The sequence below is a fragment of the Corylus avellana genome, chromosome ca8, assembly GCF_901000735.1.
Source record: "Corylus avellana chromosome ca8, CavTom2PMs-1.0".
Lineage (NCBI taxonomy): Eukaryota > Viridiplantae > Streptophyta > Magnoliopsida > Fagales > Betulaceae > Corylus > Corylus avellana.
The window spans coordinates 20,340,607-20,366,478 of record NC_081548.1 but is presented as its reverse complement, the minus strand read 5'-3'; the positions used below and the strand labels follow the sequence as shown (position 1 = coordinate 20,366,478).

The 25,872-nt window shown below is 38.6% G+C and overlaps 4 protein-coding genes across 4 annotated transcripts; all 4 read right to left on the bottom strand.

Annotated features, from left to right (window-relative positions):
* Positions 1–2,072: 2,072 nt before the first annotated feature.
* On the bottom strand, positions 2,073–3,236 carry LOC132189847 (protein PHOSPHATE-INDUCED 1-like). Its single transcript, XM_059604661.1, has one exon. The coding sequence runs from the start codon at positions 3,154–3,156 to the stop codon at positions 2,200–2,202; it is 957 nt and encodes a 318-aa protein (XP_059460644.1). The 5' UTR covers positions 3,157–3,236; the 3' UTR covers positions 2,073–2,199.
* Positions 3,237–6,463: 3,227 nt separating this feature from the next.
* LOC132189910 (protein PHOSPHATE-INDUCED 1-like) lies at positions 6,464–7,670 on the bottom strand. The gene has a single exon (XM_059604747.1). The coding sequence runs from the start codon at positions 7,549–7,551 to the stop codon at positions 6,595–6,597; it is 957 nt and encodes a 318-aa protein (XP_059460730.1). The 5' UTR covers positions 7,552–7,670; the 3' UTR covers positions 6,464–6,594.
* An 11,462-nt stretch (positions 7,671–19,132) lies between these two features.
* LOC132189989 (protein PHOSPHATE-INDUCED 1-like) lies at positions 19,133–20,330 on the bottom strand. Its single transcript, XM_059604852.1, has one exon. It carries the CDS (start codon positions 20,230–20,232, stop codon positions 19,276–19,278), a length of 957 nt encoding a protein of 318 aa, XP_059460835.1. The 5' UTR covers positions 20,233–20,330; the 3' UTR covers positions 19,133–19,275.
* A 2,989-nt stretch (positions 20,331–23,319) lies between these two features.
* LOC132189658 (protein PHOSPHATE-INDUCED 1-like) lies at positions 23,320–24,540 on the bottom strand. The gene has a single exon (XM_059604418.1). The coding sequence runs from the start codon at positions 24,457–24,459 to the stop codon at positions 23,494–23,496; it is 966 nt and encodes a 321-aa protein (XP_059460401.1). The 5' UTR covers positions 24,460–24,540; the 3' UTR covers positions 23,320–23,493.
* Positions 24,541–25,872: the final 1,332 nt, after the last annotated feature.

The window sequence follows — 25,872 nt, the reverse complement described above, 5'->3', positions numbered from 1 at the left end:
AAAAAATAATAATAAATTAAATCAAATCTTAACCCTAAAAAAATAATGTAAATCTTTGTACAACACTCGAACCAAATATGTCTTAATATTGAAGCCAGGATGTGGACATATGGTAGAAGCCTTTGATGAGATGAATAGGTCGGAAAGCCAAAACACACCAACACGAAAGTGTCGGAAAGGTGGGGGCAGGTGCAACTCGGGAGGCCAGCGAAGGTTTGTCGGTTCTTAGTGCTTAGTTTGGTGACATTCTGAGCATGTCATGTATTAATTGGTTCAAGCGTGGAGCACTAGCACATGGACCAATATGGGCGGCCTAGCTTGTTGTGCAAGTTATGGCTCATGGTTTGAGACTTTTGGTAAAGGGGATGGGGGGCCTAATGCTCAAGTGGCTAGAGTATGGTGCACGGATGACGGGTTAGTCGGTGGGGTGTGCATGCGTACGGGTCCCAAGGCCGGTTAGCATGCACAATTAAGGTAATTGTGTTAGGTCTTCCAATAGATAAAGCCTCTAAATAATAACATCAAAAGGCTCTTAAACATTTTTTTGGCTCTGCAATTGCAAAAAAAAAAAAAAAATCTGAGATTACAACAGGAAAGGGAAGGGGGAATCATGGAAACAGGGGCGTAACTAGGATTTACGGTGTGGGGAGACGAATTAATTAATTTTTTTTTTTTTGGGATGGATAGACTTATATAAATACAAAAGTACATAGATACGTATAATCTCTTTACATGTGTGTTTGTGCATGTTTATATAAACTAAAATCATAGAAGTATTACATTTAATCTCATAGTATCGCGAACACACAATAGTATAAATAACTAGTAAAATAAACTAAACATGACTTATAGGGTTCAAGAAAAACGGTACATTTGACTGTATACTCTTTTTTTTCTAATAATTCCCTGAATTTCCAAATAACAACAATGCTAAGAGTCGAGCCAAACAATGATAACTGATTGTTAGTTAAAAGTCACTAATCGAATCCAAACCATTTTAATTTTTCTTTTTATATATTCAATCAGAGTCCCAAACCAAATTGAGCTTCTAGTTAAAAGCGAACTAAAATATGAAGGAAAACAAAATGAATGGAGTATTTTAGGTTTTTTATGTTGAAAGCGGGGGTATTAAAAAAAAAAGAAACAATTAAAAGGGGACACAAATATTATTTTGGGGAGGGGACAAAAATATTATTTTGAGATGACAAATTTATAAAATTGGTATATTTTAAGCAAATTTATAAAAATTTTGAGGGGACATTCGTCCCGACCATGGCTGTAGATCTGCCCCAGCATGATGGAAATACATTGAACTAAAAGAAGGTGCAATTATTGAGGCATGGCCTAACTCCATGGTCTTTCTAACCGGCTAATTTGAAAAGTTTAAATTATAAGAGTATGTTTTAGATTGTGTTCGATAAATAGATCTTTTAAGTGAAAAATCGTTTTTTTGGTAAAAGTTTCATTTTTTTTTAGCGTTTGCCAAAAGTGTGTTTTTGATATTTTTAGGTTTTTTAGACCCTTAAAGGCGCTTTTAATGTTTTTTACCAAACATATATTTTTTTTTTTCTTTCAAACGAATTTTTTAAGTGTTAAATACACTTTTAGACCTCTCAAATGCACATTCAAACAAGCCTAAATGAAGGTAGACTTCCACAAGTTACCTCAAATTCAAACCTACGCCAGCCAACTGCCCAGCAACAATGGAACAGACCCACTCCGAAATGAAATTATATACCTACCTCAAAACTTCAACACTCTGAAGGTTTCTTTATTTAAGCAGTTCCATTATGCAAAATTTCATTTTTCTTAAAAGGAAAAATAATGACTCAATTCTTAGCACTTAAAGGCCATCATATTTGATTGTGTAATGTATGATTAACTATTTCTCACGTCAAAATTTGCTCTAAAACTATAAATACAACTTTAACAATAATATTTTCTTAGCTTTTTCTTAGTTATGAGTGTACGTTTGAGATTTAGGATTCATTTAGCTTTTTTTTTTCGACGGTAAAAAGAAACAAATTTTACAGAAACACAAGTTTGAGCATAGTAAATTATAAAGAAAATTTTTTATTTTCGTTATATAAACATAATACAAACAAATAAATGAAATAATAAATCCCTCGCTTGATTCTACTATCTAATCTATTGTATACATTGAAGTGCTACTTGTAGGCACGTTTAGAAGGTCGTCTCTTACACCAGAGTTGAACAAGTTTGGGTAGAGGGGTCAAAGAGAGCCGGAAGCAAGTATTTCCTTCCATTTGTGCCATTTGCGTTGTAGCTGGCACCAGTGGTTGGGTCCACCAAGAGGTTCCCAGCATAGCCAGGGTATGCTCCCTTCCCGTACACACCAGGACAAGCCGATGCAGCTTCTAGTGGCGCCTCCTTTGGACCCTGGAAGTAGCCATTTCCGAATGGGTTCGTGGCTGTCCCAGCCAAAAGGCTAGCCAGGTTGATGACCATACCGTCCAGACCCACGTCGTTGTTGGGTGCAACCAAAGGTGGGCTCTGGGGCCCGTAGATGGGCTGGTGGAATGGCCACGCGCATTGACCCGGGCACTGAGTCTCCGAATTCCCAACCCAAATGTAAGCGAACTTGTAGCTCTTCCCATCCACGGATGCACCCTTTGAAGATCCATGAGTCCCGCATTTGCTCATACAGAACCCTTCAACTGCCACGTCAGCGGATGTCAGAACAACGTTAATGGCGTTTTTCTGGCCTCCCTTCGATGCCAACGCAACTATTTGCTGATTCGAGAGTGATTTGCCTAGAGAGTAGGTCTCATCAACGATCTGGGTACCCAATGAGAGTGCAAGAGCGGAGGGCTTTTTGGAATTGGCGAGGTGGTAGTATTTGTCGGTGGTTTTCCACCACGTGGCAACCGAAGCTTGGGCTGTTGGGGGTGTGGGAGTAGAGAGGGAGGTAATGAAATCTGAGACGATGGCTCGTTGGGAGGGTTTAAATTTGCCGTACCAGATAAGATTGATATTAATTTTGCCGGAAAGAAGAGGGCCATTGTGGTATTGGAAGAGCAAAGGCTGTTGGGTGTCATCGGACTCCAAGAGTCTCCTCACCGCCGAGCTGAAATGGAAGAAGGAGATGACGAGGAGTAGCTGAAGAAAGAAAAGTGTGGAAACAAAAGAGGCCATGGTAGATTTGAGGATTGTAATCTGAGCGAGAGTGAGCAAATAGAAAAGATGAGAAAGCAAATAAGGAGCTGAGAAATGAGAATGCTAGTTGAGTTGTGGAGAAGAAGAAATGTGGGGGGGATATATATATAGTGCTAAAAAGTAGTGGGTGAGAAACTACGTGGAAGGGGATGACAAGGGGCACCTTAAATTAGTAAATAGAGAGAGTGAGATGAGAGCCCTAAAACGCGTTAGTTTTTTTAATAAATTTGTGCGCGGCCTAGCTAGTCAGTCTCGCTTTCAGCCAAATCTGCTTTAAAAAGGATATAATAATTCCAGGTTTAGGCCAGCTAAGGGGAGTAGGACAACTTCGACAGCCCATTGCCCCATCGTGGACGGGAGAGGTCAACATTGAGTGCTTCTCGTCTAGACTTATATGAGGAAGGATATAACGTCCTAAATGGTGCATGTTTATCTACTTATATGCCCCCAAGTTTTTTTTTTTCAATTTACTAATCATAGATAAATAAACACCCATATAGTAATATAACTCCATGTGATGGTCAAAATTAAATATCAATATACAAAATGATTAGAAATATCATAAATTTTGATGTGGGAGCAAAATTATAAAAAAAGTTTTCTTATGGAAGGCATAATAAATTTTTTTAAAGTTCTCGTTAATATTACACATACTCTTACTCTTTTATTTTCACTCTCATACACCCTTTAGTGTATGGCACCTACTTTCACCATTGGATTTATGATATATTATTATTGGATTTTAATTTAACGGTAAGACTGAAAACCACCTAAAATGTGTTAGAGTGAGAGAGGGAATGAGTGTGTCAAGCATTATTCTATTGAAAATCCCTCTTCATTTTTAGTTCCGTTGAAATATTGATTCATGTGTTTCAAAGGATGATTATGGCCCGTTTGTTAAACGACTTTAATTCGTTACTATTCATCTCACTTTTTCATTCTTCTAATATTCTTTTACTTTTTACATTTTTCAATCATCTTTTATTATTATTCAAATAAAAAAAATATTATAAAACAAATTTTTTTATACCAAATATTTTTACTTTTTCATTTTTTTCAAAAGAAACGTACCAAAATCCTTTCACAACCATACCCATGTTGGCTTGAAGAGCACTTAATTGGGATTGTGGGTGAGAAACTAGAAAGAAGGGGCTAGAAAGTGGCGTCTAAAACGAGAAATTAGAAAGTGAGATGCCAGCTTGATAACGCGTTGGGTTTTTGAATAAATTTGATCGTAGGCCAACCCATAACTTGGTCAACAAGTCTGGCATATTAATTGGTCCATGCTCTCCACTCGTCAACCAATCCATGGCTTGCTCACAGTACACCCATTACCCACGTAACCACTACAATTAAACCGACTTAACCTTCTTCGACTCGCGAATTCTACCTGCCCCATCCCCTCTTCAATATTGATTCATTGAAGCTGGTGTCTCGGCTTTCCCAACTAACTCCTAAGATATTGTCAAAAATTTCATCAATATAACTGTTAAGATTAGTTAAGGATAAGATCTTTTTGATTGAGTGATTGTTACTTCTCGTTTACATGTATATGATAATATGAATCTTTAATTGTATGTCATGCTCACTAGTAAAATGTTAAACAACTTTGTTAAACTGAACTTGTGGCAACCCGTTATATGGGGTTGTTTGTTAAACACCACTATACAGTTCACATTTTTTTGTTAAAAAAAAAATAATGATTGATATAGAAACGTGAAAAAGTGGTATTGAAAAGTAAAAAAAGTTTTGTTTTGTATTGATTTTTTTTTATTTGTATAGTAATAAAAAGTAAATGATATGATATAAAAAGTGGATGATGTGGTATAAAAGTGAAAATGCTTTGATATTGATTTTTTTTTTGAGGAATTGAGTGAATAGTGTTTGGGGATGGAGTGTTGTTTGCCAAACAACCTCCAAGACTTGACCTTGTGATCAGATTGATGGGCATGTGTGCGAGTTCTACCCTCGATTTTGGTGGCTATCATGATTAGCATAACCGTGTACGAGTGGAGTCACCCCCGCTTGCATTACTAATTGGGTGGATCACTTAAAGTTAAACTCGGTTGGTCAAATAGGGAATAACTTGCTAAGTGCAATTCTGGGCACCAAAATTGTGCCGTAAGTCTTACGAAAAGCATAAACCCTATCGTGAAATGGTTAAGTGCACATATAGGCCATATTCGAATAGAATTATGACACTTTATTTATACTTATAATTATGTAATGTATTAGCATAATTTTAGCCTCGTTTCAAATATGACGAATTGCTCCATGTAGTGTTTTACTTTTACCTACATTAAAAGAGGGTTCATATTATTACCATTTTTACGAGGGTTTAATACTCACTAAGTCGTTGTCTTACTGTTTTGTGGTTGTTTTCACCTATAAAATATCCTTATTTTACATAAGATTTTAACTCCAAGAGCCATCAACACAACAATATCTTGGTACTGGTCTCTTAACTCCTTTAGAGTGCTCTCAAATTTCGTACTTCATAGTGGCAAAACAATTAACCTTTCAAAGACAGAAATTGCAGAGTCCGTATGGCGGCTTCCAGATGGTTTCATGTCCAGAAATTATTAGGATTTCATGCTCAAACCGTCTAATTCCATGTTCGGACAACACCCCACATTCTAGAAAACACAAAGTCTCTAGATTGCCTTAAGTCTGGACACGTGTCCCATGTCTTGACATTATTGCCAATGATCGATGTTTACTAGGTTCGGACAGCTCAAGGAACAACTATTAAATATATTTTAACAAAAAAACAAAAGATAAAAAAAATTAACAAAAAAAAAAAATCCTATAACTTCTAGAAAAGACCCAAAAACAAAGAAGTCTTGAAGTTATTAAAAAGACCTACAAATAAATAAGAAATGCTAAACGTCCAAAAAAAAAAAAAATAAATAAAGGTCCTGATATCCATTAAAATTAAAGAATAACTTGTTCTGACAAAGTAAATCAGTATTTAGATGAATAATTCTAATTTCTAAATGGCTTATTTGTGTTCTATTTATATCATATTAAGAATGATGTGGCTATTAAAATCACTATTGGATCAAAACTCAATAATGATCAATCACAAGTCCAATAATAATTTTAATAGCTACATCTTTTTTAATAAGACACAAATAAAATACAACAAAGCCTCTTACAATTGTTCGTATTTAGACTTGAATGTTATTAATTTTGAGACGACTGCACGTCCCTGCAGTAATGAACGGCAATAACTAATAAATGCAAAAAAGAGCCACAAGTCTGAGCATGGGATATGAATAAAATTTGTATTTTTAATATTCAACCGTAATACAAATAAATAAATCAAAGAATTTTAATATTTCTTAATTCTAGTGGCTAATCTATTAATTGTATACATTAACGTGTTACTTGTAGGCACGTTTAGAAGGTCGTCCCTCAGACCAGAGTTGAACAAGTTTGGGTTGATGGGTCAAAGAGAGCTGGAAGCAAGTATTTCCTTCCATGTGCACCATTTGCATTGTAGCTGGCGCCAGTGGTTGGGTCCACCAAGAGGTTCCCAGCATAGCCAGGGTAAGCCCCCTTCCCGTACACACCAGGACAAGCCGATGCAGCTTCTAGTGGCGCCTCCTTTGGACCCTGGAAGTAGCCATTTCCGAATGGGTTCGTGGCTGTCCCAGCCAAAAGGCTAGCCAGGTTGACGACCATGCCGTCCAGACCCACGTCGTTGTTGGGTGCAATCAAAGGTGGGCTCTGAGGCCCGTAGATGGGCTGGTGGAATGGCCACGCGCATTGCCCCGGGCACTGGGTCTCCGAATTCCCAACCCAAATATAAGCGAACTTGTAGCTCTTCCCGTCCACGGATGCACCCTTTGAAGATCCATGAGTCCCGCATTTGCTCATACAGAACCCTTCAACTGCCACGTCAGCGGATGTCAGAACAACGTTAATGGCGTTTTTCTGGCCTCCCTTCGATGCCAACGCAACAATTTGCTGATTCGAGAGTGATTTGCCTAGAGAGTAGGTCTCATCAACGATCTGGGTACCCAATGAGAGTGCAAGAGCGGAGGGCTTCTTGGAATTGACGAGGTGGTAGTATTTGTCGGTAGTTTTCCACCACGTGGCGACTGAGGTTTGGGCAGTCGGGGGTGTGGAAGTAGAGAGGGAGGTAATGAAATCTGAGATGATGGCTCGTTGGGAGGGCTTAAATTTTCCGTACCAGATAAGATTGATAGCGATTTTGCCAGTAAGAAGAGGGCCACTGTGGTATTGGAAGAGCAAAGGCTGTTGGGTGTCATCGGATTCCAGCAGTCTCCTCGCCGCCGAGCTGAAATGGAAGAAGGAGATGACGAGGAGTAGCTGAAGAAAGAAATGTGTGGAAACAAATGAGGCCATAGTAGATTTGAGGATTGAAATCTCAGTGGTAATATCGCAACTAGAGAAGATGAGAATTGGAGGAGGAGCTGGGATCGATTGTGGAGAAGAAGAATTGAGGGTGGATATATATATATAGTGCTCAAAAGTAGTGGGTGAGAAAGTGCAGGGAAGGGGCATTTAAATTAAATTAAAGCAGTAATTAGAGAGTGAGAATGTGAGATGCCAGCTTGAGAACGCGTTGGTTTTTTAATGAATATGTGTGGAGTGTAGTCTCACTTTCAGCCGAATCCTACAGGCTTTGGCCAGCTAAGGGGAAATCGAGTGCTTGTGTGCTTGTGGTCCAGGCTTATATGGGAGCCGAATTTGGCTTACATGCTGTAGTGTAATTAATGGTTAAGATTGAATTTTTCAAAATCTCTTTTTTATTTTTTCTCTCTTATTAAATGCTTATAAAAATAAGTCAACTTTAAAATTCAATCTTGACCGTTGATTCAACTACAGCATACATGCTGTTATTAAAATAACAGCATGTAAGCCAGATCCGAGCCTACGAGGTATGTAGAACCTCCTAATTAATATATGGCTGACCTTTTTATCTTTCCTTCTTTTCTTTTTTTTTTTTTTTTTAATTTATTTATTTTTGTAAACACGTTTCCAACGGATGTTTATGTTCATATCATATGAGTGTATGACATGATTAAAGCTAAGATCACTTGAGAATAAAGTTTTTTTTTTAAAAAAAAAAAAAAAAAAAAATTTGGTGGGAATAAGGTTGTTACAAAGCCTAAAAGAGAGTTTCAGGAATAAAGTGGTTAATCAATAATGATCACTACAAGATTTGGTGAATATTTAGGCACTGGGCAAATTTGGTAGTGATATTAATCAATAATGATATTTCTTTTTGGTCTTTCGGATCCTAATTAACAAGGGATACTTTACAAGGGAGAAAAACTTGTCGGACACACTTTCGAAAAAGGCTCTATTAAACTCTCACACTTTTTTATTCTTTTATCGAAATCTCCAAACTATTAGTTGTTTGTGTTAAAATAGATGAGAAATGGCATAAACGATTTAAACGTGCATGTTTTGAACTCAAGATGCCTAAATTATGTTGATTTTGGATGTTAGATTCATACAGTTAGACAATTAATATTAGGGATGCTGCTAAATTTTTTTTGATGGTGCTGAGTGATAACTTGAATAAGTAGGAGAGAATTTTTTTTTTTTTTTTCCTTTTTTGGGGGTGCCGTATGGAACTTCAGTAGGAAAATAGAAAAAAAAAAAAGAAAAAAAAAAAAGAAAGACTTTTAAAAGCTTTGGCACCCCCAAAGCCTCAAGTGGCTCTGCCACTGGATTCACATAATTGACGACTCCACGTATGGGAAAAAAGATGTCCAAACTTTTACACATGAATGTTATATGTACAAAGTGCAATTTTCACCCATTTTAATTCAAACGTTTAACTGAGGAACCAATTTTTTTTTTGTCAAATGGTTGTTTAAGGGATTTAAATGTTACAAATGATAAATTGGAGTGTCTTTGCAAAAGGGCTGTCTATTTGAATGAGCTAGGTATTTTCTTTTCCTTGTATATTGATAAACTATTTCTAGTTGCTTGGGTTTCTGCTTGCTCAACATCACAATAGAAAGCTTAACAATCAGTTGTATTTTTGGTGACAAAAAGTAGTAGACCTCCATTGCAATAGGATGATAGCACAGTGGAATTAAAATAGTACTACAATTATACTGAACTTTGTTATTCCATGTGATTCTCTAGCAAATTGTCTTTCCTCTCGGCAGTAGGGTACACCACCAGAGTTACTAGAGTAATACTCGCAAACCCACAGTCTAAGACCACTTAAAAAACTCTATGAGGGAGTTTGACACTCACTCAAATTGTTGAAATGTGATATGATGCCTTGACTCATTCAATTGAGGGCTGTTTAATTATAGCCTCACCCCCATTGATGGAGAACAGCCACCACTTACTCATATTCATTGTTAAGCATAACGCCTATCAGACATAAATGAAGGTGTTATGGATGTCTATAATCAAATTAGGTATTACAAACGCTTGGCTTGGTAAAAGGCACGTGGAGGAACGCTCCCAATGTGGGCACCCATCTCCCACTAGCATATAGTGGGCGCTACCTGTTCATGCATATCTTAATGTATTTTCCATCTAATTCGTACTTGCAAATAAACTGAGCAACTGCCGAGTACATTTGCATAAAAAGGATGGGAGTCTTATAGGGACAGAACCAAAAACTTTGATGGGAGGGTCAAGCAGGCCAAGCATAAATGAGAAATATATTAAGATTATACATTAAAATAATATGATTAAATTAATATATAAAAATAAACTTAGCATAAATTCGGTGTTAAAAAAAAAAAAAAAGACAAAACAATTATTTCATAAAATATATTTCAATTTCAAGCTGAAACCCTTATCAAAAAGGAACTTCGCGTTGTTTAGATCATGAAAATCATTTATCAAAATGGAACTTCGCATTTTTGAGATCCTAAAAATTATTTATCAAAATGGAACTTCGCATTTTTTAGATTCTGAAAATCATTTATGATTGAATATATACTAAATCGCACTGCAATTTCTTTTTATACTATACAACATTAAAAAAAAAAAAAAAAAAAAAATTCTTTCGAACATGTCAGGTATTAGATTTAGCTTTCTCATCAGCTACAAATAAATTTGTTTCACATTGGAGTCTTTGAAAAGGATAGAAAAACATATATGTGGTTAACAATAAACAGAATCACATGAAAAATAATAGAATATAATAGCTTTCAGATGTCAAATTCTCAAATTGGTTGTTTAAACTTTTAATAACCAATTAGTTGTGTACTATTTTTTTCTTAATCTTTTTATATTTATTGGTTCTCAGGGTTTTTTTCTACAATTTTTGTTCTTTATATATATATATATATATTGTTGTTTCTCATGAACTAAAAATTACTCTAAACTATAATTCTCAATTATAGCAATTAAAAAATATTGTAATTTGTAATCAAATAACAATTTAATGATAACAATTTCTTTTATAAACACATTTTACTACAGAAATATAATCGGCTTTTTTTCTTCTTTTTTTTTTTTTTTTTTTTTTTTCAATTTTTTGTGATAAACCAAGCATGAGATAAGCAAAGTTGATACTTTTGCAGTCTTAAATAATTTTTTTTTTTTGGCCAGAGCTCAAAATTCAATGATATATTTCTAACATAAGCACGTGACCTACGGGGTATTCTTGCATCTAGGCCTTATTGTATATGGTAGCGAGTAATGATATAAAGAGAATTAGAGTCTTTTTAGAGTCATCTCAATTGTAATGTGGTATTTAAAATTACTATTGAATTTGAAATGATCATTATTGAATTTGATTTGTTAATAATTTTAAATGCCACAATAATTTTAAAAAGATTTTAGTTTTCTTTCTACCATTACTCCACGGTAACACAATGCTTGGGTGCAATATATGTATATATGCGGTTGTGGGTTGGCCAAGGCTTTTCAAAAGTCTTCTTTTTTTTTTTTTTTTTTTTAATCAAACAAAGGAAAAGGGAAAGAGGCTACAAGGGAGGGTCCTTGCCACTCCTAAAACGAACAGAACTAAGAAAAGAAGAAGAAGTGGGAATGCTTCCAAACACATGGTGGGAAGCGGCCCATCTAGCTACATTATGTGCACAAACATTTGCACTACGAGAAATCTTCAAAGCTGACCAAACAGGAATGGAGAGCAGAAGATCAAGAGTATCAGAGATCACAGGAGCCGAAACCCAATCAGAGAAAAGGTGTGGATCTTTGATAGCTACAATAGACAGGAGGGAATCACCCTCTAAAATCAAAGAGGAACAACCTACTGAGACAGCGAGAGAAGTAGCCAAAAGAGCCGCATGAGCTTCACCCAAATTAGCATCCATAGACGGCAATTTTTTGGAGCACACAGCCAAGAAGTTACCTTCATGATCTCTGAGAGTTGCTGCAGCTACAGCAAAATTAGGCCTAATGGCTACATCAAAATTAGCCTTAAGAGAACCAGGAGGAGGGGAAAGCCATTCTGCAGAGAGGGCATCTCCAGACTTCCATGCATGAAGATGGTGGAGAGTAGTAGTGCGAATCTTCTTCAACACAGCTTCCGGGTCAGGATGGGATCCACCATGAATAAGAGAGTTACGGGAGAGCCATATCTGATTGAAAAGAACCAAAACAGAAATCTGGAAGCTATGGACATCCTGCGGCTGAATACCAAGAGAAGTAGTTGGATGCAGCAACGACTTGGCCCAAACAGCAATGGGCTGGGAACTGAAAACTTCGGTGATCAAAGGCCATGGGGAGTTAAGCCACAATCTTCTAGCAAAAGGACAACCCAAAAATAAATGTTGCAAAGTTTCAGGAGGGCCCAAACACATGGGACAGCAAAGCATCTCTAAATCTGCATTAGGAAGAAATCTGAAAATATTAGTACGCACAGGAAGTATATTCCAAGAGATTCTCCATAAAAGATGTTTGAGTCTGAGCTGAATTTTAAGACTCCAAAGAGTTTTCCAATCTGACTCGGAAAGGGGGGAAATAGAAGGGTTGAGTTGGCTAGAGATCAAAGAGTGGGCAGATTTAACTGAGAAGGAACCATTGGGAGAAGGAGTCCAAACCCAACGATCCAAAGAGGGGGAATGGGGGAGATGGATGGCTTGAATTTGAGCAACAGAAATGGGATCAAAAAGAAGGTTTAAGAGAGGTAAGAACCAATCTCTAGTAATGGGGGAAATAAGATCAGACACGTCCAGGTTGGGGAGGGAAAACAAAGATGGGTTAGGGGTTGGCTTAAAACCTGCAAGGGAGGGGATCCATGGAGAGTTCCAAACATTCAGATTATGCCCAACAGAGACCGACCAACAGGCGCCTTTGGCTACTACAGTTCTGCATTTTAGGACCCCTTTCCATAACCACGAAGCAGAGGAGGGAATTGGGGAGGAGAGAAAGCTGGAAGATTGGAGGTACTTGGTAGATAGAGCCTTAACCCAAAGAAGGTCTTGATTAGAAAGCAATTTCCAGCCAATTTTTGAAAGGAGAGCAAGGTTTTGGCATTCCATATTTCTGAGCCCGAGACCTCCTGCCTCAACAGGGGAACATATTTTGTTCCAACCCAATAGAAAAAGGTTATGTCTTTTGTCTTGGGGAAAACCCCACCAAAATTTTCTGAGGGAGGAGTCGATTGCTTTGCAAAGGGGCTTGGGGAAAAGAAACAGAGACATGGAGTAACTTGGCATTGCATTGGCGACAGACTTGATGAGAGTTGTGCGAGCCGCTTGAGACAGAAGCTTAGACTTCCAACCAGAAAGATTGCTGAGAATCTTGAGTTTGAGGTCTTCAAAAGCAAGGCTTTTGTTTCTGTGAAAAAACAGAGGCAACCCTAGGTGCTTCGCATTGGAGGGGATCTTCCTGAGATTGAGGATAGACTGAATTGCAGCAGAAGTGGTAGGAGAGCAGTTCCTACTTAAAAACATAGAAGATTTTGCCATATTAACTTTCTGACCCGACCAAGCTGAAAATTTATCCAAGCATTTCAGAATGCAAGAAGCTTCAAAAGCATTTCCCTTGGTGAAGACCATGAGGTCGTCAGCAAAAAGAAGATGAGCCACGGGGGGGCTATTTCTAGAGATCTTTATACCGTGGATATTACCTGCCATTTCTTCCTTGAGAATGAGTCTGGAGAGCACTTCTGAACCCAGCAAAAACAGAAAGGGGGAAAGAGGGTCCCCTTGCCTGAGACCTCTATTAGGAGAAAACTTGCCAAAAGGAGAGCCATTCAAAAGGACCGAGAAGGAGACTGTGGAGATACATTGCTCAATCAATTGGATCCATTTCAAATTAAAGCCTAAACAAGAGAAGATTTTCAGGATGAAACTCCACTCCATTCGATCAAAGGCCTTCTCCATGTCGAGCTTAAGAGCCATAAGCCCTCCATTACCTCTTTTCTTCTTCATAGAGTGGAAAATCTCATGAGCTAAAATAGAGTTATCCTGAATAGAACGACCCTGCAAGAAAGCAGATTGGTTTAGGGAAATAATTTTTTGAAGAAGAGGTTTTAGCCTATTAGCCATGATTTTGGAGATAATTTTATAAGTAAAATTAGAAAGGCTAATAGGTCTAAATTGGGTAACACGAGAGGGGTTGTCAATTTTTGGAATAAGAGCAAGGTGGGTATGGTTGAATTCCTTAAGAAGAAATCCATGTCTGAAGAAGCTTTGGACAAAATTGATCACATTAAGACGGACAATAGACCAGTAGGTTTTAAAAAAGAGGCCAGTAAAGCCATCTGGGCCAGGAGCCTTATAAAGGCCAAGCTGGGAGATGACTAAACTGATCTCCCTTTCGTCAGTGATGGCACATAAGCTCAAATTTTCCTCTGAGGTAATAACAGGGGGAAGCAGGGAATCAAGCTCATCGTCCAAAGAGGGATTGGAAGAGGTAAATAAAGATTTGAAATAATCACAAAAGAGAAGGCCAATATCATTACGGTTGGAAACAAAAGAGCCATTGTCAGTTTTTAAAGAAGAGATAGAATTATACCTGCGGCGAATGGTAGTAGAGGCGTGAAAGAATTTGGTATTCAAATTTTTACTAGAGAGCCAGAGGTCTCTAGATTTTTGCTTCCATAGGCTTTCTTCCCGAATGAGCTCTTCTTGTAAAGCAAACTGCAAGTTATCTTCTTTGGCCAATGCATCATCAGTAGAAGGGGAGCATTGAATTTTGTTGAGCTCAGCCAACAAATTCTTGATGTTATGGTGAATGTTGCCAAAATGATGTATGTTCCATAGCTTCAAGGAGGCCTTTGAAGCTTTTATTTTCCTACTCAAAGCAAAAGCAGCTGAGCCATTGAAGGGGGTATTCCAAGCATCAGCAATGACAGCATGGCTAGAAATATCACGGGTCCAAAAGGCTTCAAATTTGAATGGCTTAGGGAGATTTGGAAAATTTCCAGAAGTGGATAACAAAAGAGGATTATGGTCAGACTCTGAAGCAGGCAAGTGAGTGAGGTGGGAATTTGGAAAAAGAAGGACCCAAAGGTGGTTGGAAAGACCCCTATCTAGACGTTCCTTTATGTTGAATCTGCCATGGCGCTTATTATTCCAGGTAAAAGGATTACCGGAGAAACCCAGGTCCACAAGGCCATTATCCTGAACAAAATTCCCAAAGAGAGAATGGGAGGAGGAACCAAAATGCCTACCTCCTTTCTTCTCAGCTGAAGAAAGGATAGCATTAAAATCACCAATCAACATCCACGGGCCTCCGAACCTATTACCAACACGATCCAAATCTTCCCAAAAGCCCCTACGTGACCTCCAAGCAAAAGGGGCATGAACACAAGAAGCTAGCCAAGGGGAGGAGATCGGATCTGAATAAACCAAAAAGGAGATTTGATGATTGTTAAGGAAAACAGGCTCAATATCAGTACCCATCTTCCAAGCTACTGCAAGACCCCCCTTAGTGCCAACTGGGGGGACATGCAACAAAAAAGGGAATCCCATCCTAGAGAGAGGATTCTGATCAGCATGGAGAAAAATCTTAGTTTCACACAAGAAGATGATATCAGGCTTGTGAAGACTACAGAGTGCCCGGAGAGTACGCACTGTCGATGCATGGGCAAAGCCTCGACAGTTCCATGATAAGATCTTCATGGGACTGGGGGGGGCATGGGCAGGCCCGCCTCCTCAGCCGTGTCATTAGAGAGAGAGAACTGGTGTGGGTAAGTAATTGCCAGAGTTGCAAGGGGGGCAGGGTTGGGATGATCTTCAAAAGAGGGAGGATCAAGGGAAGGGTTAGAAGATGAGTATCCATGGGGAGAGGCTAGGGGCTTTCTGGTAGAGGAGTAAGGGTGGAATTTGGACGAGGCGTGTTTCTTTCTAACCAGGTAGTTAGGGTGGGGAGGGGTAAGGTTAGTGGTGATAATTTGGTTATTTTGAGGAGGGGATAGCACGTCGGAAGGGTTGAGTGCCAGATGAGGGAAGGTGGGGTCAAGACAGGAGGATGATTCCAAGAAAAGGTCAGAAATATCCTCAATATCAGTGATAAGGGATTTGAAATCAGGAGGGTTGATTTGGTAATTAGCTAAGGAGGGGATGTGAGGGTCTTTAATACTCGGGGGAATATCTAGTTTGTGATTGAGAGCTTGCGAAATATTAGATGGGACAGTAGGGTTACTGGTAACTTGGAAAAGAGGTGGAGTGTTTAAAGAGAAGCGATGGGAGGGTATGGTAGAGATAGACTCAGTGCCAGGGGATGGGCTCGATGAGGGGATGATTGTAAGAGATTGAGACTTAGGCTGACCTAGGGGAGTGGGATGATGGGACTGGGTTTTTGTGAACTGAGTCGAGGTAGAGTAAATGGACTCAGTTGTATCCATGGGGGCAGGAAGAGAGCTAGAAGCCTCATTCGAATGGGTTTTTCCCTTTGAAGGGGAAGGAGTGGGGACAAGGGGTTTGAAAGTCTCAAAATGAGGTGGAATGACGGGAGGAGAATTGGCTTTATGGATGGGGTTCATGTTAACAGTTTTTTGTTGGGGAGGGGTTTTCGCTCGCATAACAGGACCAAAAGGTGTGAAAGATTTGGAAGGAGGCCCAGCTGGACAATATATTTTTGCATGACCCAATCTGCCACAAGAAAAGCAAAAATCTGATAGTCTTTCGTACTTCAGTTGTACCCAAGAGGAAGGTTTACCTTAACGTTCCTGATAAAACCCCGAAGCCAGGGGTTGGTGCAGGGGAATGAGGACCTTAATCCTGAGGAATTCACGTCGGAAGGACTCCTTTTCCAGTAGAGTCCCTAGCTGCCCGCCAAGGATATCCGCATTCTGAGCGGTCATTAATTCAAGGGGTAAATTATGCACTTGAATCCAATATTCTCCTTTAGAGAAGTCTAGCTCTGAGAGAGTCATTCTAGGATCCCAATACTTGAGGATAAGTGGATGACCACGTATGTTCCACGGGGATAGGTCCAAAACACGTTGCAAATCCTGCTGATTTTCAAAGGTGAAGAGAAAAGTGTTTTTGGCTTCAGTCTCTTCTATGGATATTGAGGATAGAAAATGCCAAGCAGTTTCTAGATTAAATTTTACAGTACTTTTTGTGGTAGGACGAAGGGAAATAACCCGGCCAGCAAGGATACAGGGAGGGGCTTCACTATTGGTAACTGTGGGAATAAGGGAAGGAGGTTTGTCTGACCAGTTAAGAGCTTCAGTTTGAGAGATGAGAAGGTCCATAACTAGCTGAAGGGTGGGGGAACGAAACAGAGGAGAGGAAGGAAAGGAAAGGAAAGGAAAAGAGAAGAAAAGGAAAACCAGGAAAAGGAAAGCTCAAACTAGAGAGTGGGAAGAGCTTCTCTCACTAGAAGCGGCTCGAGGAAGGAGAGAAGCCTTTTGACTCCTTTTGACTTATAGGGCCAATTGGCCTTTTTAGATTCTATGGCAAGGGTCCAAAATTGTGCATGGTTAGGAAAAATAGTTAAAGCATACTGATTTTACCTTGTGTAATTTGTTTTCTAAACAAATGGTAGGGCCATGGCCTATATCGACTCCCTGCCAGTTCTGTTTCTGGAGTCTTATACCTAATCTTTACCAGAAAGACAAGCATAACATCCTTTAAATCATCTCGTTATGCCCTAGACTCATTTGAACACATCTAATCAAGCTTGCTTTTTTTTTTTTTTTTTTTTTTTTAAGTTCAAAAAAAAAAAAAGATTAGAACAATGCTTAACCTACGTACCCTTCTTTACCATGATGTATTCAAGATTATGTTGCTATCGTCATAACCCGTCGACAATGAATACACTCAATGATGTGTTATCGAATAGTTTTCTCTTCGCCTTCATGTAACTCAAATTTGGTCCAATTGCTTTTTCAGTCATGCTCCTTTACATTGCATCAATCATGGTCATAGACAACACAACACACTATAGTAGCATATATCAAGACCTTCATCGCATGACATAGTCAAAGGTCAACGAAGGCATAAAATAGTCATAAATATGACGAATGGGACTAACACAGTGAGACAGCAGGATATATTCACTCATCTCCATTGTCAGTCAAATAAACACATATAGAATGTACTGCAATGAAGTTATCTTTCCAAACGAGAGTATGTCTAAACTCAAAACATTGTATGGATCTTAGTCTGACGTTACTCGAGCATCAATCCGAGTCCTTCATTTGCTCGTTACCTCAAACGCCAAATTAAGGTCTTGCATCTTGCTAATCAATTGCTGCATGGATTGTGAGCTATCTATGGATATACTAAACAATTCCATGGACATCATCTTAGCTCCAATTGGGGAGCAGGATTAAAATTATGAGGGGAGGGACAAAACTTAGTAAATCAATATTTTGAGGATAAAAATTATGTTTTTTAAAAAAATATTCAAATTTTTGTGACATCTATTAAGTTTTAGAGGGACGAATAAACCTAAAGGTGAAGAGAGGTTCCGCCCCTGAATCCAATAAGATTACATCTATTTGTATCATCCAACTTTACTTGCTATGTGATGAGAGCGGCTGCTTTGGAGGAAAAAGTGAGATTTGATTTAGCCTTTAGATCTCATTCAAGATTAATAGATCAATTAGCTACCATAAAAATTAATTAAATAATAATAATAATAATATCAACAACAATAATAATAATAAAAGGTTATTCATATCGCTTCATGTCCTACAAAGTAAAAACCATACAATCAATTAAGGGTGGTGCTTATGTCATCAATAATCAATTAACACCACTCAACTTAGATTTAGACAAAATCTAACATATTCGAAAATGTCAAAAAAAAAAAAAAAAAAAACTTAAATTTAAACAAAATCTAACGTGTTTTTTTTTTCATGGAACTCACCAAAAATACTTTGTATATTAATTTTCAATGGGGAAATTTCATTTCCACTGGAATGTCAATGTCTCAATCTCTTTTAATTTCACCAAAATACTTGAAATACCCTTTTTCTTTTAAAAAAATAATAAAAAAAAAGGGTTGAACTCTCACCCGCGGCCACACTACGGGTAACTGACCCACAGCCGCCGGACGCTGGTGACAAATCTTTTCAGTTTTTTTTTCTTTCCTTTTTTTGGTTGGAATGTTTACCTTATTTTTTAAATAAAAATATTTTCAACATTCTAACCAAAAAAACAATAAAAGGAATTTAAAGCATGAGATAAGCGTACAAAAATGCGACATTTTAATTTATCAAACGGAATTTACAAAAAATTCCCAACATTTTTGCGCAGCGGAATTGTTTTGATGAAGTAAATCAGTATTTAGACGAGTAATTCTAAATAGCTTACTTGTGTTCTACTTGCATCCTACTAAAAATAATATGGCTATTAAAATCATTCTTGGATCGAAACTCAATAATGATTAATCACAAACCCAATAGTAATTTTAATAGCCACATCATTTTTAATAAAACACAAGTAGACCTCCTAAAATTAGTCGTATTTAGACTTGAATGTCATTAATTTTGAGACCACTGCATGTCCCTGCAGTAATGAACGGCAATAACTAATAAATGCAAAAAGAGCCACAAGTCTGAGCATGGGATATGAATAAATTTTGTATTTTTAATATTCAACCGTAATACAAATAAATAAATCAAAGAATTTTAATATTTCTTAATTCTAGTGGCTAATCTATTAATTGTATACATTAACGTGTTACTTGTAGGCACGTTTGGAAGGTCGTCCCTCAGACCAGAGTTGAACAAGTTTGGGTTGATGGGTCAAAGAGAGCTGGAAGCAAGTATTTCCTTCCATGTGCACCATTTGCATTGTAGCTGGCGCCAGTGGTTGGGTCCACCAAGAGGTTCCCAGCATAGCCAGGGTAAGCCCCCTTCCCGTACACACCAGGACAAGCCGATGCAGCTTCTAGTGGCGCCTCCTTTGGACCCTGGAAGTAGCCATTTCCGAATGGGTTCGTGGCTGTCCCAGCCAAAAGGCTTGCCAGGTTGACGACCATGCCGTCCAGACCCACGTCGTTGTTGGGTGCAATCAAAGGTGGGCTCTGAGGCCCGTAGATGGGCTGGTGGAATGGCCACGCGCATTGCCCCGGGCACTGGGTCTCTGAATTCCCAACCCAAATATAAGCGAACTTGTAGCTCTTCCCGTCCACGGATGCACCCTTTGAAGATCCATGAGTCCCGCATTTGCTCATACAGAACCCTTCAACTGCCACGTCAGCGGATGTCAGAACAACGTTAATGGCGTTTTTCTGGCCTCCCTTCGATGCCAACGCAACAATTTGCTGATTCGAGAGTGATTTGCCTAGAGAGTAGGTCTCATCAACGATCTGGGTACCCAATGAGAGTGCAAGAGCGGAGGGCTTCTTGGAATTGACGACGTGGTAGTATTTGTCGGTGGTTTTCCACCACGTGGCAACCGAAGCTTGGGCTATTGGGCGTGTGGGAGTAGAGAGGGAGGTAATGAAATCAGAGACGATGGCTCGTTGGGAGGGCTTAAATGTTCCATACCAGATAAGATTGATGGCGATTTTGCCAGTAAGAAGAGGGCCACTGTGGTATTGGAAGAGCAAAGGCTGTTGGGTCTCATCGGATTCCGCCAGTCTCCTCGCCGCCGAGCTGAAATGGAAGAAGGAGATGACGAGGAGTAGCTGAAGAAAGAAATGTGTGGAAACAAAAGAGGCCATCGTAGATTTGAGGATTGAAATCTCAGTGGTAATATGGCAACTAGAGAAGATGAGAATTGGAGGAGGAGCTGGGATCGATTGTGGAGAAGAAGAATTGAGGGTGGATATGTATATATAGTGCTCAAAAGTAGTGGGTGAGAAAGTGCAGGGAAGGGGCGTTTAAATTAAATTAAAGTAGTAATTAGAGAGTGAGATGCCAGCTTGAGAACGCGTTGGTTTTTTAATGAATATGTATGGAGTGTAGTCTCACTTTCAGCCGAATCCTACTTTTTATAAGTCAATAGTGTATCACTACAGGCTTTGGCCAGCTAAGGGGAAATCGAGTGCTTGTGGTCCAGGCTTATATGAGCCTACGAGGTACGTTTCCAAGTTCCAACGGATGATTTTGTTCATATCATATTTGTGTATGACATGATTAAAGCTAAGATCACTTGAGAATAAAGTTTTTTTTATTTTTTATTTTTTTTTATTTGGTGGGAATAAAGTTGTTACAAAGCCTAAAAGAGAGTTTCAGGAATAAAGTGGTTAATCAATAATGATCACTACAAGATTTGGTGAATATTTAGGTACTGGGCAAATTTGGTGGTGATATTAATCAATAATGACATTTCTTTTTGGTGTTTCGGATCCTAATTAGCAAGGGATACTTTACAAGAGAGCAAAACTTGTCTGACACACTTTTGGACAGGGCAAAAAAAATGAAAAGCCCTGTTAAACTCTCACTCTTTTTTATTTTTTTAACGAAATCTCCAAACTATTAGTTGTTAGTGTTAAAATAGATGATAAATGGCATACACGATTTAAACGTGCATGTTTTGGACTCAAGATGCCCAAATTATGTTGATTTTGGATATTAGATTCATGCAGTGGCGGAGTACAATTAATATTGGGGTGCAGTTAAAATTTTTTTAAGGGTGCTAAGTGTTAACTTGCATAAGTAGGAGATAATTTTTTTTTCTTTTCTTTGGGGTGCCGTGTGAAACTTGAGTAGGAAAATAACAAAAAAAAATTATTTTTTTAAAAGCTTTGGGGGTGCCAAAGACTCAAGTGGCTCCGCCACTGGGTTCACATAATTGACGACTCCACATATGGGAAAAAAATGCCCAAACTTTTGTACATGCATGTTATATGTGCAAAGTGCAATTTTCATCCATTTTAATTCAAACGTTTAACCAAGGAACCAATTTTTTTTTTTTTTTTTCAAATGGTTGTTTAATGGATTTAAATGCCACAAATGATAAATTGGAGTGTCTTTGCAAAAGGCTGTCCATTTGTCATTTGAATGAGCTAGGTATTTTTTTTTCCCATGTATATTGATAAACTATTTCTAGTTGCTTGGGTTTCTAGTTGCTCAACATCACAATAGAAAGCTTGACAGTCAGTTGTATTTTTGGTGAAAAAAATAGTAGACCCCCATTGCAATGGGATGATAGCACAGTGGAATTAAAATAGTACTTCAATTATACTGAACTTTGTTATTCCATGTGATTCTCTAGCAAATTGTCTTTCCTCTCGGCAGTAGAGTACACTACCAGAGTTACTAGAGTAATACTCACAAACCCACAGTCTAAGACCACTTAAAAAACTCTATGAGAGAGTTTGACACTCAAACAAATTGTTGAAATGTGATATGATGCTTTAACTCATTTAATCGAGGGCTATTTATAGCCTCACCCCCATTGATGGGAGGAGCCACCACTTACTCATATTCATTGTTAAGCATAACGCATTAACGCCTATGAGACATAAATGAAGACATAAATGAAGGTGTTATGGATTTCTATAATCAAGTTATGTATTACAAACGCTTAGCTTTGTAACATGCTTTTCAAAAACACATGGAGGAACGCTCCCAATGTGGGCGCCCATCTCCCACTAGCATACTGTGGGTGCGACCTGTTCATGCATATCTTAATGTATTTTTCATCTAAGTCACACTTGCAAATAAAAAAAACATTTGCATAAAAATGATGAAAGTCTTATACCTAATCTTTACCAAAAAGACTAGCATAACATCTTAAAACCATCTTGTTTTGCCCTAAACTCCCTTGAACACATTTGATCAAGAATTTTTTTGACCTTTTGAAGTTCAAAAAAAAAGAAGAAAAAGAAAGCCAACTTTCGGAAAAGGAGGTGGTTGGAAAAAAGAATGAGGCTGCTAAAGAGTGATGAGAGCGGCTGCTTTGGAGGAAAAAGTGAGACTTGATTTAGCCTTTAGATCTCATTCAAGATTAATAGATCCATTAGCAACCATAAAAATTAACTAAATAATAATAATAATAATAATATTAACAACAATAATAATAATAATACTAAAAGGTTATTCATATCGCTTCATGTCCTACAAAGTAAAAACCATACAATCAATTAAGGGTGGTGCTTATGTCATCAATAATCAATTAACACCGCTCAATTTAGATTTAGACAAAACCTAATATATTTGAACATGTCAAAAAAAAAAAAAAAAACTTAAATTTAGACAAGATCTAACGTGCTTTTTTCATGGAATTCGCCAAAAATACTTTGTATATTAATTTTCAATGGAGAAATTTCATTTCCACTGGAATATCAATATCTCAATCTCTTTTAATTTCACCAAAATACTTGAAATACCCTTTTTCTTTTAAAAAAATAAAAAAATGCGTTGAACTCTCTCACCCACAGCCACACCTATAACTGACCCACAGCCGCTGGTGACAAATCTTATCACCTTTTTTTTTTTTTGTTGTTGTTGGGATTTTTACCTTATTTTTTTAAATAAAAATATTTTCAACATTCTAACCAAAAAAAATTAAAATAAAAGGAATTTAAAGCATGAGATAAGCGTACAAAAAAACGACATTTTATCAAACGGAATTTACCAAAAATTCCCAACATTCTGGGACCCCATATATCTATTGAAAATCCAGTGTATAGCAATAATAATCATTTGTGGAAGTGACCATCATACTTGTGGTCCCAGAATGTTGGGAACTTTGGCAACCAGATCCGGGGTTGGAAAAATTGCAACAAGAAAATAATTTGACTTTGTTGAAATAGAGCTTTGTTGTCATGCAACGATTGAAAATAGACACAGAGATTCAAAAATTTAAAGAAGCAAACCAAAGTAATTTGCTCTTGCATTATTAATCCGCAAAACCAAAACAAATGAACAAATAAATGAATTAGATTATCTGCCTCTCTCTCTCTCTCTCTAGAGTATACATTGATCATTCCACTAGCCATTGCTCTAACCGTACTAATCCACTGTCCACTTTCCGATCAGACCAGAGTTGAACAAGACGATGTTGCAGGATCATACAACGCAGGAAGCATGAATTTCCTCCCATTACTTCCATGTGCATTGTAGCTAGCACCAGTTGTTGGATCCACCAAAAGGTCCCCAGCATAACCAGGGTAAGCCCCTTTGCCATATACACCAGGACAAGCCGACGCCGCCTCCAGGGGAGCCTCCGCCGGGCCCTGGAAGTAGCCGTTTCCAAATGGGTTCGTGGCAGTCCCTGCCAAGAGGCTAGCCAGGTTGATTGTCATTCCGTCCAGACCCACATCGTTGTTGGGTGCGACCAGGGGTGGGCTCTGGGGTCCGTAGATTGGCTGGTGGAATGGCCACGCGCATTGCCCCGGGCACTGGATCTCAGAGTTACCAACCCAGATGTAAGCGAATCTGTAGTTCGTGCCCTTGACGTGACCGATGTTTTTGCCTGGTGCAGACCCATGAGTCCCACACCGGCTAAGACAGAACTTTTCGACGGCCACGTCTGAGGCGGTAAGAACGACGTTGATAGCGTTCTTCTGGTCACCCTTGGAAGCCAATTCCACGATTTGTTTGGACGTGAGCGACTTCCCCAACGAGTAGCTCTCGTCCAGTATTTGCTTTCCCAAGGAGAGCGAAAGAGACGAGTGTAGTCTCCTGGAGGAGGTGAGGTGGTAGTATTTCTCAGTGGTTTTCCACCAGGTGGCAACAGAGGGTTGGGCGTTCTGGGAAGTAGAAGAAGGTGACAAAGAGGTGATGAAATCGGAGATGATGGCTCTCTGGGATGGCCTGAACTTGCCGTACCAGATGAGATTTACGGAAATTTTGCCCGAAAGCAGAGGCCCATTGTGGTATTGCAAGAGCTGAGGCTGATCTTGCACGAGCTCATTGAGCTTTCTAGTAGCCAAAGCTACTTGAATCAGAGAGATTACAAGGAATAATTTGATGAAAGTTTCAGATGCTAAACAGGCCATTTTTTTTTCTTTAGCGGATAAAAATAGTGAAGAGAAGAGGAGATAGAAGCTGAGATAGCTTGCGATTGTGAGTGGGATTTGATGGTGGGAGAGGCGTCGTTATTTATAGGTCAGAAATTAGGGGTTTGTTAATAAATTAGGCGAAGGAAATTGCTCAGAAATAGACAGTAAATACACTGTGTGTGTTTGGTTGCGACTTGTCGAGTAAGAAAAGAGATCGCAACGGGCAACGGTACTCCGCAGCGCGTTTTCTTTATTTCGGAAAAGAGATCTCACGCTACTTCCACGCACTTGGATTCCACGCTCCAGGCGTACAGAAGTTCCTAAGGCGCGTGGGGGGGTAAGCATTAGAAGCCCGTGGCTTTGTGGTTTGCTAAAGCAAACGTGGAAGTAAGTGAACCTTTTTCTCGCAAGAATACAAAAAGCGTTACAGATTGGCAACAGATGGCAGGAGTTGGTAAATGCCCAAAGTAGCCCAACTCCTGCTATTGTACGGTAACAGCAGAGAAGGGTATTGAATGAAAAAGGGTGAAAAATAGACGTTAGTAGGACAGCTGGAGGCTACCATGAAATTGGGTGTATTTTATTGGGAAGCGCTCATCCAACTGGCAGTCATGTTTGGGCCACCAGAGCCAGTGGGTATCCGAGGAGAGCCCGTGAGATGACGCGCCCCTGCCTCGTCTACTATGACAGGCATGCACAACCCGTGAGATCAGATGAGTCAGCACCAGTCCAGCTGGATCAAGCTGACACGTTAAAGGTAACACGTAAGGACAGCCTTTATCACTGCCCTGAAACAACAACTCTGAATCATGGAAGTGAAAGATAATTTGATTTTACACTCAGGAGTCATAAAATTACGTAGATTTTTATTATGTATTTATTCAATTCCCACCTTTTTTTATTGAAAATTCATTGGACTAAAGACAAAATTTTACTTTACTTTATTGGGTCTGCCCGTATAGTGCAGCAAGGGGTCAGAGCCAGTCCTAGTTGGAACTTGGAAGTAATGGGGGTACGTACGTTTTTACAGGAGTACAAAATTGGGGCCATTTGTAAGTCCAAATGATAACCATCCTGGCTGGTCAGAGATTAAGCTAATATTTTTTTTTAGGGAAAAACTTTAATTTGGCCTTCCAAACTTTTAATTTGTATCATTGTAGACCCATATGTTAGTTTATAACGTTAAACTCAAACGATTTAATTTTTTATGTTTATTATACTATCACGTTAAAAGTACACCATTTTGAGCCCCAAACACTCACCTAGTTCAAAACAACACCGTTTTAGGCATTAAATTATTATTAAAAAAAAAAACTAAGAAAAATCGGAAAAAGGCAAAAAAAAAAAAACAAAAACAAAAAAAAAAAGAGAATGGCTTTTGGGGGTGGCCGGACCACCCCAAAAAGCCCA

Bases quoted from the DNA above. Each gene is read 5' to 3' on its own strand.
- LOC132189847 (XM_059604661.1), bottom strand. From the start codon at position 3,156: ATGGCCTCTTTTGTTTCCACACTTTTCTTTCTTCAGCTACTCCTCGTC.
- LOC132189910 (XM_059604747.1), bottom strand. From the start codon at position 7,551: ATGGCCTCATTTGTTTCCACACATTTCTTTCTTCAGCTACTCCTCGTC.
- LOC132189989 (XM_059604852.1), bottom strand. From the start codon at position 20,232: ATGGCCTCTTTTGTTTCCACACATTTCTTTCTTCAGCTACTCCTCGTC.
- LOC132189658 (XM_059604418.1), bottom strand. From the start codon at position 24,459: ATGGCCTGTTTAGCATCTGAAACTTTCATCAAATTATTCCTTGTAATC.